The sequence below is a fragment of the Oncorhynchus gorbuscha genome, unplaced genomic scaffold (genome assembly GCF_021184085.1).
Source record: "Oncorhynchus gorbuscha isolate QuinsamMale2020 ecotype Even-year unplaced genomic scaffold, OgorEven_v1.0 Un_scaffold_2129, whole genome shotgun sequence".
NCBI lineage: Eukaryota > Metazoa > Chordata > Actinopteri > Salmoniformes > Salmonidae > Oncorhynchus > Oncorhynchus gorbuscha.
The window spans coordinates 1-14,426 of NW_025746716.1; the positions used below are offsets into that span (position 1 = coordinate 1).

The 14,426-nt window shown below is 41.1% G+C and overlaps 1 protein-coding gene across 1 annotated transcript; it reads right to left on the bottom strand.

The window, feature by feature from the left end:
- Window positions 1–1,206: 1,206 nt before the first annotated feature.
- LOC124025022 (ETS-related transcription factor Elf-2-like) lies at window positions 1,207–7,377 on the bottom strand. The gene is made up of 3 exons (XM_046338718.1): window positions 7,232–7,377; window positions 4,253–4,378; window positions 1,207–1,415 (listed from the first exon to the last, which is right to left on the bottom strand). The coding sequence occupies exons 1-3, from the start codon at window positions 7,287–7,289 to the stop codon at window positions 1,222–1,224; spliced, it is 378 nt and encodes a 125-aa protein (XP_046194674.1). The 5' UTR covers window positions 7,290–7,377; the 3' UTR covers window positions 1,207–1,221.
- Between the last annotated feature and the right edge of the window lie 7,049 nt (window positions 7,378–14,426).

Here is a 14,426-nt window from a genome sequence, read left to right on the forward strand (position 1 = left end):
TTTAACATCAACATCCTGTCTACAAGATACAGCCAGTCCTATTGAACATCAACATCCTGTCTACAAGATACAGCCAGTCCTATTTAACATCAACATCCTGTCTACAAGATACAGCCAGTCCTATTTAACATCAACATCCTGTCTACAAGATACAACCAGTCTGATAATTCAGTCCTATTAACCATCATCATCTTTATAGTACCTTTATCATTAAAACCATTTAGGCTCTTTAGCATTACTTTGATGTCTTAATCAACAGCCAGTATCTCCAATCAACAGCCAGTATCTCCAATCAACAGCCAGTATCTCCAATCAACAGCCAGTATCTCCAATCAACAGCCAGTATCTCCAATCAACAGCCAGCATCTCCAATCAACAGCCAGCATCTCCAATCAACAGCCAGCATCTCCAATCAACAGCCAGCATCTCCAATCAACAGCCAGCATCTCCAATCAACAGCCAGCATCTCCAATCAACAGCCAGCATCTCCAATCAACAGCCAGCATCTCCAATCAACAGCCAGCATCTCCAATCAACAGCCAGCATCTCCAATCAACAGCCAGCATCTCCAATCAACAGCCAGTATCTCCAATCAACAGCCAGTATCTCCAATCAACAGACAGTATCTTCAATCAACAGACAGTATCTCCAATCAACAGACAGTATCTTCAATCAACAGACAGTATCTTCAATCAACAGACAGTATCTTCAATCAACAGCCAGTATCTCCAATCAACAGACAGGATCTTCAATCAACAGACAGTATCTTTGGGTAGTATTATGGAAAGTTTCTTGATTTCTCAGTGGATAGCCAGTATTCTAGGGTGACCTCCGTGTCCTCATCCCTAACAGGTCGGTGGTCAGGCTCTGGTTCCTCTAGGAGGGTGACCTCCGTGTCCTCATCCCTAACAGGTCGGTGGTCAGGCTCTGGTTCCTCTAGGAGGGTGACCTCCGTGTCCTCATCCCTAACAGGTCGGTGGTCAGGCTCTGGTTCCTCTAGGAGGGTGACCTCCGTGTCCTCATTACTAACCTTTCTTCTTCCTGACAGGTCGGTGGTCAGGCTCTGGTTCCTCTAGGAGGGTGACCTCCGTGTCCTCATCCCTAACAGGTCGGTGGTCAGGCTCTGGTTCCTCTAGGAGGGTGACCTCCGTGTCCTCATCCCTAACAGGTCGGTGGTCAGGCTCTGGTTCCTCTAGGAGGGTGACCTCCGTGTCCTCATCACTAACCTTTCTTCTTCTTGACAGGATGTTGGTCAGGCTCTGACTCGTCTGGTTCCTCTATGAGGGTGACCTCCATGTCCTCGTCCATACAGTCTTCCGTAGACACCTCCACCACAGTCTCGGTCATCACGTCTGGACGCATCGCCGCGTGGATGAAGTCTGGGGTGGTCCCACACCCTGCCGGGATGAACACATCTAGTGGGACAAGAGGGAAAACGTTGAGAGAGAAACAGTGTGTGTTCTGGTGGATGTAACGTTGTGTGAACACCAACATTCGTATGACATCATCGGAGATCTACGACATCAATGATGTCTCTCTGTTCTAGTCTCTCGGCTGCTTATGGATGGAATATGTCATGGTGAATACCTGCTTATGGGTGGAATATGTCATGGTGAATACCTGCTTATGGATGGAATATGTCATGGTGAATACCTGCTTATGGATGGAATATGTCATGGTGAATACCTGGGCTGCTGCTTATGGATGGAATATGTCATGGTGAATACCTGGTTATGGGTGGAATATGTCATGGTGAATACCTGGGCTGCTGTTTATGGATGGAATGTGTCATGGTGAATACCTGGGCTGCTGTTTATGGATGGAATATGTCATGGTGAATACCTGGTTATGGATGGAATATGTCATGGTGAATACCTGGTTATGGGTGGAATATGTCATGGTGAATACCTGCTTATGGATGGAATATGTCATGGTGAATACCTGGGCTGCTGTTTATGGATGGAATATGTCATGGTGAATACCTGGGCTGCTGCTTATGGATGGAATATGTCATGGTGAATACCTGGTTATAGATGGAATATGTCATGGTGAATACCTGGGCTGCTGCTTATGGATGGAATATGTCATGGTGAATACCTGCTTATGGATGGAATATTTCATGGTGAATACCTGGGCTGCTGCTTATGGGTGGAATATGTCATGGTGAATACCTGCTTATGGATGGAATATGTCATGGTGAATACCTGGGCTGCTGCTTATGGATGGAATATGTCATGGTGAATACCTGCTTATAGATGGAATATGTCATGGTGAATACCTGGGCTGCTGCTTATGGATGGAATATGTCATGGTGAATACCTGCTTATAGATGGAATATGTCATGGTGAATACCTGCTTATAGATGGAATATGTCATGGTGAATACCTGCTTATAGATGGAATATGTCATGGTGAATACCTGCTTATGGATGGAATATGTCATGGTGAATACCTGCTTATGGATGGAATATGTCATGGTGAATACCTGGGCTGCTGCTTATGGGTGGAATATGTCATGGTGAATACCTGCTTATGGATGGAATATGTCATGGTGAATACCTGGGCTGCTGCTTATGGATGGAATATGTCATGGTGAATGCCTGCTTATAGATGGAATATGTCATGGTGAATACCTGGTTATGGATGGAATATGTCATGGTGAATGCCTGGTTATAGATGGAATATGTCATGGTGAATACCTGGTTATGGGTGGAATATGTCATGGTGAATACCTGGGCTGCTGTTTATGGATGGAATATGTCATGGTGAATACCTGGGCTGCTGTTTATGGATGGAATGTGTCATGGTGAATACCTGGGCTGCTGTTTATGGATGGAATATGTCATGGTGAATACCTGCTTATGGATGGAATATGTCATGGTGAATACCTGGGCTGCTGCTTATGGATGGAATATGTCATGGTGAATACCTGGTTATAGATGGAATATGTCATGGTGAATACCTGCTTATGGATGGAATATGTCATGGTGAATACCTGCTTATGGATGGAATATGTCATGGTGAATACCTGGGCTGCTGCTTATGGATGGAATATGTCATGGTGAATACCTGCTTATAGATGGAATATGTCATGGTGAATACCTGGGCTGCTGCTTATGGATGGAATATGTCATGGTGAATACCTGGGCTGCTGCTTATGGATGGAGTATGTCATGGTGAATACCTGCTTATGGATGGAATGTGTCATGGTGAATACCTAGGCTGCTGTTTATGGATGGAATATGTCATGGTGAATACCTGGGCTGCTGTTTATGGATGGAATATGTCATGGTGAATACCTGGGCTGCTGTTTATGGATGGAATATGTCATGGTGAATACCTGGGCTGCTGCTTATGGATGGAATATGTCATGGTGAATACCTGCTTATGGATGGAATATGTCATGGTGAATACCTGGGCTGCTGCTTATGGATGGAATATGTCATGGTGAATACCTGCTTATAGATGGAATATGTCATGGTGAATACCTGCTTATAGATGGAATATGTCATGGTGAATACCTGCTTATGGATGGAATATGTCATGGTGAATACCTGGGCTGCTGCTTATGGATGGAATATGTCATGGTGAATACCTGAGCTGCTGCTTATGGATGGAATATGTCATGGTGAATACCTGCTTATGGATGGAATATGTCATGGTGAATACCTGGGCTGCTGTTTATGGATGGAATATGTCATGGTGAATACCTGGGCTGCTGTTTATGGATGGAATGTGTCATGGTGAATACCTGGGCTGCTGCTTATGGATGGAATATGTCATGGTGAATACCTGCTTATGGATGGAATATGTCATGGTGAATACCTGGGCTGCTGCTTATGGATGGAATATGTCATGGTGAATACCTGGGCTGCTGCTTATGGATGGAATATGTCATGGTGAATACCTGCTTATGGATGGAATATGTCATGGTGAATACCTGCTTATGGATGGAATATGTCATGGTGAATACCTGGTTATGGGTGGAATATGTCATGGTGAATACCTGCTTATGGATGGAATATGTCATGGTGAATACCTGCTTATGGATGGAATATGTCATGGTGAATACCTGCTTATGGATGGAATATGTCATGGTGAATACCTGCTTATGGATGGAATATGTCATGGTGAATACCTGGGCTGCTGTTTATGGATGGAATATGTCATGGTGAATACCTGTTTATGGATGGAATATGTCATGGTGAATACCTGGGCTGCTGTTTATGGGTGGAATATGTCATGGTGAATACCTGGGCTGCGGTCTCCTCTCAGGCTGGTAACAGAGTCCATGTGCAGCAGAGCCTCGGCAGCCTCGATGGTCTTATCAGAACAGTAGATGCTGGTGCCAGACTGTTGGTAATGGACGGACGCCTCCACTGAAACAAAGGAAACACACGTTAGTAGAGGTGAAAAGCACCGTTGCAGGTCTGTACAGCCGCTGTAGACATTTCATCACTTGTACAGTACAGAGGGGTTCTGATGCATCCTACTGGAAATAAAAGTGGTGTTTGGTTACCTCAAGTCTGTTACCACGGTTTGGTTTTTATTGTGAAAACACTGTCGGTGTTCCACCATTAACAGTTTACTACCAAACTAAAAAGGTTGAGACACTTCAAATGGCTTGTTTACTACACTTCACACAGGACTTCTAAAGTATGTCAAAGCGGACATCCTCTCTCTGGCGCCCCCTAGCAACCGTTCCGTCTCCCGTTACTATGGCATAACTGATGTAGGATCAGCTGCAAATAAAAGTCTCTCTTTACCACCATGACCTACAGTGTCAGACTGACCTTAAAACAGATGTTACAGAGCATCAAGTAACTAACTAACCAAATAACTAACCATCTATAACTAACTAACCATAACTAACTAACCATATAATAAGTATTGGTTAGAAGTCATAGTTTCCTCCTTTCCTTTGGGCCCTAAGGTTTTTCCTTGTAAAATGACCCAATCTGTTTTCCTCATTACGGGCTGTCTACAACAAGAGGTCTAGAGGATTTCCTTGTGCTCATCTGGTCATGGTAAATCATTTGGGCTAGGAATTATTTCACAAAAAAAAAGGAGACAAGGAAAAATTATGCAATTTATTAATATGGGGTATGTAGTCCTTCTGAGGAACTAGGAGACAGACTAAACCTAGGGATTACATTTACAGTACAGAGCAGACCAGAGCGCTCTGGGCCCTGGTCAAAAGTAGTGCACTATAAAGTGGATAGGGTGCCATTTGGGACCAATCCCAGGGCACCTGTTGTTGTCCCTCTCTGGGAAGCACGTATCTGGTTACCATCACCCCTGCCCATGTTTGGCTACGAGGCAGGCACAGGGTAGGGGAGAAGGGTTATCTTTAGGAAGACTGACTGCTGCCCCCCCAATCCCTCTCATTCAGACCCTGACACACACACTACCCGTCGTCCCAAGCGCAAACAAACTGTAGCCCCCACACACACACACACAAACAAGCAGAACTACTATAGGCACCTGATAGGCCGAGCTGCCGTTGAAACCAGGCAGGACTACCTAAATAAACCCACCATAGACCATAACATAGACTGGATACTTTGACACCGATACATAGGCTAGAAATAAACACAGACATTTGACATACATACTAAGATGCATTTATCTGTAAGCATATTATACATACGGATTTAACTATAAAAGTGTTAACACTTTAAAAAATATATTTTAAAAAGTTAACTTTTTACTGTAAAAGTTAAATAAAATGTTATGCATTTTCATATTTCTAGGGATTCGTTCAACAGTGAGTGTTTTAGTGTTTGGTTAATAAGAGAGGTTGGTTATCCGAATATTTGGTTGGGTACGGACTCGGGTTGAAATAGTACTGCTGCACTACCTTATTCAGTCATTGTATTTAAGAAAATGAATTAACATCTGTAAAAAGCAATTGAGGCTAAAAGTCAGCATATTTCAAAAGTACAAAATGCGTGTGAATAAATATGATTTTCATCATTACGTCTCGACAAGCAAGAAAGAAAAAGCTGGTACTATTTGACCGAGCCAATAATAGCAAGTCCGACACAAAGTAGTGCAGTCCCCTATTTGACTTCCGTGTTTACACTCGCGTCGCCTTTCCCTCCAGTTCTCTTCGAAGACGGTCTCCGTCCCCACGTCACTCACTCCCCGCCCCGGACACCATTGGATAAGTCAGTAATCTTACGCCCACCCGTCTAGCAGCACTCATTGGCTGGTGGGAGGATTTCGAACGCCTCACGAGCGCCGTTGGTCAAATGGACCTGTCAATCAAGCCACAACCCGCCTAGATGCATAACAATGCTTCCGCCATCGAAATGATCCAAAAATATATTTTTTTAAATCATCGTTAAATCAAGGAAGAAAATGCAACACTCTAGACAATGTAAAAAATAACCTTTGTATGGCAAAAATGAACTTAAACGAGACACGATTTGCACTTAAAAATCGCTAGTGAGTAAACGCAAAAGCCAGCGAAAACACCGTTAGCAGCCACACACTTCACGGGATAAACCACTGGGCCCACACTTAGATAACGGTGCGAATCCGACTCAGAAAAACGGTACATGGCTGAAAACAGATGGGGGGAAAAAAGTCACAAAATGACTAGAATACAGCTTTCAACTAAATGTTTACACTCACTTCCGTGTCATTCAATGTTTGAACAAACTGGCTGTATGTGTTATTCAACAAGGAAAAATATATCGATAGACTATATTTCAATACAGGGATAAAAATCACAACATAACTGATTCAATATAGGTAGATCATATAAACAGATTGTGTATTTAAAGCCATGATAAACGCGGAATAAACATAAACCCACATGCCCTTCCGACTCAGACAGCGTGGCAAAGACGTAGGAAAGACAACACATCTACAACACTTCCTGGTTTCAGCGGGGCTCCCTCTCTGCCAGAATAACCAGTTATTATGATACACATGGACGAAGAAACTATAAATCACGATATGCACGCGCTGCTACGTGCAGATTGCGGTCTAATCCTCCAGTGCTCAAATCCAAAACGGTAATTTTAAACATTTTAAGAACGACTGAAGAAAAGCGGACATCGCCATGCAGGTTACTAAGCAAGGTGATCACTTCCTGCTTTGCCCTCCATTATTTCACCAAACTACTTAACGGATATGGGGGGCGCAAGCGGTCGCTAAAATAAACACACAACGTGTCAACAAACGGTCGCCGGTAGAACGAGTTCTAAAATAAATTCCGTTACCTGCTCTGATGAGCAGATCGAGTTGGTTAGCGGGCCCCTCATGAAGTGAAGTCGCCATGTTCTTCCCGTGTTGCAGATTCGCATTGACTTCACACTGAAATGCAAAAAGGCAGCCAAAAATCACTCCGCCGCCAGAGGAAATCTCATCCAGACCGCTTCACAACCCCCACACCGCGGCAGACGGGTGTCCTTCCGCGCTAAACACAGGAAATCCTCCGCTCTCGCTCTCTCTCTCTCTTGAGCTCTTGCCAAAGATGGTGGATACATTTAGATGTCCCACTCAGGCCGTTAACCAGGTTTTAAAGTTCCTGTCTGCTTAAGGGGAGGCTCTCCCATAAGGCACCAATAAATTAGCAGCTGGGTCTGATTCGCTTAGTCCATTGACTGTATATGAAGGAGGGGAAAAAAGGAGCGAGTGAGATGTCTCGCTTTCTTTCCATCTCTGCTCTGCTCTTGCATCGATCGAACGGCAACAAAAGCAGAAAACAGGACAATTCATCCATAATAGGCCCGTGCATTCAACATTTTAAAAAGCATAACAGAGCATTTTAAGACACCATTAATATAATGTATGTATTGCATTCCTAACAATGAACATTCAGCGCAAGGAATAAAGATTTTAAGAGCATATAAACGTGTCTTCATTTGCATTATGGCAAAGACCTTAGTCTAAGTAGGAAAACCTGATTTAAAAAAAATCTCTCACTAAAGTAACTAAAAATGAAACAGTCTGCTGAGGTACCGAGTGCAGAAATGTTTATATCGATGCCAGAGCATGTAGGTACTTAGGTCATCATCCACTTTAATGGGTTAGTTTTCTGACTGGAGTCTAACACCAAGTCTACGCCCCAGACAGCACTCAGCAACTCGCACAACAAGTCATCGTGTCAGCAACTAACGACGGAATTTTAAAAAAGGGAAGAAAAACAAGGAGTTAAAAAATAAAAATAATTTTTAGGACGTTACAGTAGGGTCGGGTCCTTTAGAAACGCTGAGGAAGAAGACACATCGTTGTCTGTCTGCTTACTTGGCTGGACAACACTCCTTTCCAAAGAGAATACTTAAAAATCATTAAATCACCTTCCTTTTTACATCTTAAATGCTTTGGTTTGTTTGTGTTTTTCACTCCACCGTGTCCAACTAACGAAAGGCTTTAAACTGTTTGCCTAAATCAACCAATCAAATGTATTTATAAAGCCCTTATTACATCAGCTGATATCTCAAAGTGCTGTACGGAAACCCAGCCTAAAACCCCAAACAGCAAGCAATGCAGGTGTAGAAGCACGGTGGCTGGGAAAAACTCCTAAAAGGCCAGAACCTAGAGAGGAACCAGGCTATGAGGGGTGGCCAGTCCTCTTCTGGCTGTGCCGGGTGGAGATATAACAGAACATGGCCAAGATGTTCAAAATGTTCATAGATGACCAGCAGGGTCAAGATGTTCATAGATGACCAGCAGGGTCAAGATGTTCAAATGTTCATAGATGACCAGCAGGGTCCAATAATCATAATCACAGTGGAATCACAACGGCAATCAACGCATGTTTACACTTCCAAACAGTACACTTGTGGACTTATGTACTACAGTGGACGGCCACAAGAGGGCGATGTCTACTGGCAGACAGGTCTTACATATCCGCTTGATGAGTTTCCCAGCAACCACACCAAAGCTGTGAGTGACTGAAGTACTGTGGATGAAGGTGTGGAAAATAATGTACATCTCCCCAAATGAAAATAGTGCCAAAGCTGAAAGCTGTCCTACTTCTACTCTTATTTTACTGTGTGTGTATTCAGGTTGTATATAAAAAGGTACATGTATGTTATGTTATGTTATGTTATGTTATGTATGTATGTATGCATGTCAAAGTTTGGACACCTACTCATTCAAGGGTTTTCTTTATATTTTTACATTGTATAATACTAGTGAAGACATCAACACTATGAAATAACACATTTCAAAGTCATGCAATAACTGAAAAAGTGTTAAACAAATCTAAATATATGAGCTTGTTCAAAGTAGCCACCTTTTGCCTTGATGACAGCTGTGCTACACTCTGTTTAACACTTGTTTTGGTTACTACATGATTCCATATGTGTTATTACATAGTTGTGATGTCTTCACTATTATTCTACAATGTAGATGATGGTACAAAAATAGAAACGGTAGGTGTGTCAGGCGTTTGACTGGTACTGAATGTATATATCACTAGTGTATTCAGGTTGGGTAGGTATATGGTAGATGGTAGATGGTAGATGGTATATGGTATATGTATATGGTATATGGTAGATGGTATATGGTATATGTATATATCACTAGTGTATTCAGGTTGGGTAGGTATATGGTATATGGTATATGGTAGATGGTATATGGTATATGTAGATGGTAGATGGTAGATGGTATATGGTATATGTAGATGGTAGATGGTATATGGTATATGTATATATCACTAGTGTATTCAGGTTGGGTAGGTATATGGTAGATGGTATATGTAGATGGTATATGGTATATGGTATATGTATATGTAGATGGTAGATGGTAGATGGTAGATGGTATATGGTAGATGGTATATGGTATATGTATATATCACTAGTGTATTCAGGTTGGGTAGGTATATGGTATATGGTAGATGGTAGATGGTAGATGGTATATGTATATATCACTAGTGTATTCAGGTTGGGTAGGTATATGGTATATGGTAGATGGTAGATGGTATATGGTATATGGTAGATGGTAGATGGTAGATGGTAGTTGGTAGATGGTAGATGGTATATGGTATATGTATATATCACTAGTGTATTCAGGTTGGGTAGGTATATGGTATATGGTATATGGTAGATGGTAGATGGTATATGGTATATGTATATATCACTAGTGTATTCAGGTTGGGTAGGTATATGGTAGATGGTATATGGTATATGTAGATGGTATATGGTATATGGTATATGGTATATGTATATATCACTAGTGTATTCAGGTTGGGTAGGTATATGGTATATGGTATATGGTATATGGTAGATGGTAGATGGTAGATGGTATATGTATATATCACTAGTGTATTCAGGTTGGGTAGGTATATGGTATATGGTATATGGTATATGGTAGATGGTAGATGGTATATGTAGATGGTATATGGTATATGGTAGATGGTAGATGGTATATGTATATGGTATATGTAGATGGTATATGTAGATGGTAGATGGTATATGTAGATGGTATATGGTATATGGAGATGGTATATGGTATATGGTATATGGTAGATGTTATATGTAGATGGTATATGGTAGATGGTATATGGTAGATGCTATATGGTATATGTAGATGGTAGATGGTATATGTAGATGGTAGATGGTATATGTAGATGGTAGATGGTATATGTAGATGGTAGATGGTATATGTAGATGGTATATATGTAGATGGTATATGTAGATGGTATATGGTAGATGGTATATGGTAGATGGTATATGGTATATGTAGATGGTAGATGGTATATGGTATATGTAGATGGTAGATGGTATATGTATATATCACTAGTGTATTCAGGTTGGGTAGGTATATGGTAGATGGTATATGGTATATGTAGATGGTATATGGTATATGTATATATCACTAGTGTATTCAGGTTGGGTAGGTAATATGGTATATGGTAGATGGTATATGGTATATGTAGATGGTAGATGGTATATGGTATATGTAGATGGTAGATGGTATATGGTATATGTATATATCACTAGTGTATTCAGGTTGGGTAGGTATATGGTAGATGGTATATGGTATATGTAGATGATATATGGTAGATGGTATATGTATATGGTAGATGGTAGATGGTAGATGGTATATGGTATATGGTAGATGGTAGATGGTAGATGGTATATGGTATATGTATATATCACTAGTGTATTCAGGTTGGGTAGGTATATGGTATATGGTATATGGTAGATGGTAGATGGTAGATGGTATATGTATATATCACTAGTGTATTCAGGTTGGGTAGGTATATGGTATATGGTAGATGGTATATGGTAGATGGTAGATGGTATATGGTATATGTATATATCACTAGTGTATTCAGGTTGGGTAGGTATATGGTATATGGTAGATGGTAGATGGTAGATGGTAGATGGTAGTTGGTAGATGGTAGATGGTATATGGTATATGTATATATCACTAGAGTATTCAGGTTGGGTAGGTATATGGTATATGGTATATGGTAGATGGTATATGTAGATGGTATATGGTATATGGTATATGTATATATCACTAGTGTATTCAGGTTGGGTAGGTATATGGTATATGGTATATGGTATATGGTAGATGGTAGATGGTAGATGGTATATGTATATATCACTAGTGTATTCAGGTTGGGTAGGTATATGGTAGATGGTATATGGTAGATGGTATATGGTATATGTAGATGGTATATGGTATATGGTATATGTAGATGGTATATGGTATATGGTATATGTATATATCACTAGTGTATTCAGGTTGGGTAGGTATATGGTATATGGTATATGGTATATGGTAGATGGTAGATGGTATATGGTATATGGTAGATGGTATATGTATATATCACTAGTGTATTCAGGTTGGGTAGGTATATGGTATATGGTATATGGTATATGGTAGATGGTAGATGGTATATGGTATATGTAGATGGTAGATGGTATATGGCACATATGTCAGAGTCAAGGCCAGCGGCCACATCCATTGCCAGAAGGTTTTTTACGGCCCTGGGATGATCTTGATTTATTATTAGAACCGGCCCGCAGACCGCAGCAAGCCGGCAGCCCGCAGATCTTTTACACGCACCAATACTACATTTCCCACAATGCAACGGTGACGCACCGAGCAGTAGGCTGCTTCATTTCAATATTTATTGGCACAGCAGTTGTCAGCATCACAGTAAAATTAACTTTCAGATACCCATCAAAAATGGCAAAACGGAAGGTGGACACTGAGAACCGGGGTTTCAAACAAGGTGGGAGTCGGGTATTTGTTCACGGAGGTAGCTGGAAAACCTGTGTGTCTTCTGTGTGGAGAAAGTGTGGCGGTACTGAAAGAGTATAATCTGAGACGACATTATGAAACGAAACACGCGGACAAAAACAAGAATATGGACATGGAACAAAGGCTACAAAAGGCAGAGGAATTAAAAACGAGGCCTCAAATCTCGACAGGCTCTGTCAAAAGCCAAATCACAAGGCCAGGCTGCTGTCAAGGCCAGTTTTATTTTGGCAGAAGAGATCGCTAAATCAGCCCGGCCATTTACGGAGGGGATTTCATCAAAAACTGCATGATTAAAGTTTGTGAAGTTTGCCCAGAAAAAAGGCAACTCTTTTTAAATGTGAGTCTGAGCAGAAACACCATTGCCGAGAGAGTGTGGACCATTGTCCATCAATCTAAAAGAGCAGCTTGTGAAAAAGGAAAAGATTTCATTGCATATTCCTTGGCTGTGGATGAGAGCACCGACATTTCTGACATTGCCCAGTTGTCAATTTTCATCCGCGGAGTGGACTCCAGCCTAAGCGTGACAGAGGAGTTTTTGGCTTACGTCTGTGCATGGCACAGCTCACGGGGCATGATTTGTATGAAGAGGTGTCAAGATGTGTAAATGAGATGGAGCTGCCTTCAGGAAAAACTCGTGGGTTTGACAACCGACGGAGCACCTGCGATGTGTGGACACAGGGACGGACTGGTGGAAAGATACGGGAAAAGATGCAAGAGGAAAACGTGACAGGTGAAAGCTGACAGCTTATCATTGTATCATACACCAGGAAGCGTTGTGCGCGGTAAAGCCTTGAAAATGGAGCATGTAATGAGCATCATCACGCGCACAGTTAACTTATCAGAGCCAAAGTTTTGAATACCGCCAGTTCAAGGCATTTCTGACGAGTTAGAAACGGAGCATGGTGATTTGCCTTATCACACAGAGGTGCGATGGCTAAGCCAGGGAAAGGTGCTTCAAAGATGAAAGATTTGTGTTCTTGGACAGCAAGGAAAGACACAACACAACTCGAGACGAAATGTTTCTGTGTGAAATGGCTTTCTGTGTGACATTGCGACACAGCCCCAGCTGTGTGACATTTCTGTGTGACATTGTTGATTGCTCAAACGTTGTCTATGTTTGGCAACTTGTGGAAAAGATGAACTTGAACAAAACATCACACAGAAGTCGACTTACTGCTGAACACCTCCACTCAATTCTGACCCTCAACCTCAAACAAGTGACACATTACCCTCAACCTCAAACAAGTGAACATTACTGTTCACATAGAGTTTTTACTCAGTTCAAGTTTAAAAGCGAAGTTTAATATTTGTTTTCACTGCATGTTACTTCTCCTTAAACAAAGTGTTGTTTTTGATTAATAGATTTTTGCACTTTATTTTATTGTATTTCAATCCAATTATATTTTAAAAATATTTCAGTTGAGTGGATGATAGAAAATTGCTATTATTGTTTTTTTCTTTGAAGTAAATTTAGCCCACTTTTGCTAAAATAGAAAATATAGGCTACTGATGGTGCCCAGAATCAATCGGCTTCTTTCATTTAATGTTCATGCTATGGGGATTTTTATGTAAAGGAAATTTGTCTTTTGTGTCTGTTGAAAATTAAAGATTACTGAATAGAGCCATAAGAAAAATATTGCTTCTTTATTTATCTGATCTATATTGGAATATATTTGTTAGGTTTTCAGTAGGTTCAATTAGGTTCACTAGACTATATGCGTCATTTAAAAATGTTCAACATCCTGTCTACAAGATACAGCCAGTCCTATTGAACATCAACATCCTGTCTGCAAGATACAGCCAGTCCTATTTAACATCAACATCTTGTCTGCAAGATACAGCCAGTCCTATTTAACATCAACATCCTGTCTACAAGATACAACCAGTCCTATTTAACATCAACATCCTGTCTACAAGATACAGCCAGTCCTATTTAACATCAACATCCTGTCCTACAGCCAGTCCTTTTAACATCAACATCCTGTCTACAAGATACAACCAGTCTGACAATTCAGTCCTATTAACCATCATCATCTTTATAGTACCTTTATCATTAAAACCATTTAGGCTCTTTAGCATTACTTTGATGTCTTAATCAACAGCCAGTATCTCCAATCAACAGCCAGTATCTCCAATCAACAGCCAGTATCTCCAATCAACAGCCAGTATCTCCAATCAACAGCCAGTATC

Excerpts from the sequence above, each read along its gene's own strand:
- LOC124025022 (XM_046338718.1), bottom strand. The coding sequence starts at position 7,289 with ATGGCGACTTCACTTCATGAGGGGCCCGCTAACCAACTCGATCTGCTC. Across the intron at positions 4,379-7,231 it reads CGATCTGCTCATCAGAGCAG|TGGAGGCGTCCGTCCATTAC; the intron begins GTAACGGAATTT and ends CCTTTGTTTCAG. Across the intron at positions 1,416-4,252 it reads GAGAGGAGACCGCAGCCCAG|ATGTGTTCATCCCGGCAGGG; the intron begins GTATTCACCATG and ends TTGTCCCACTAG.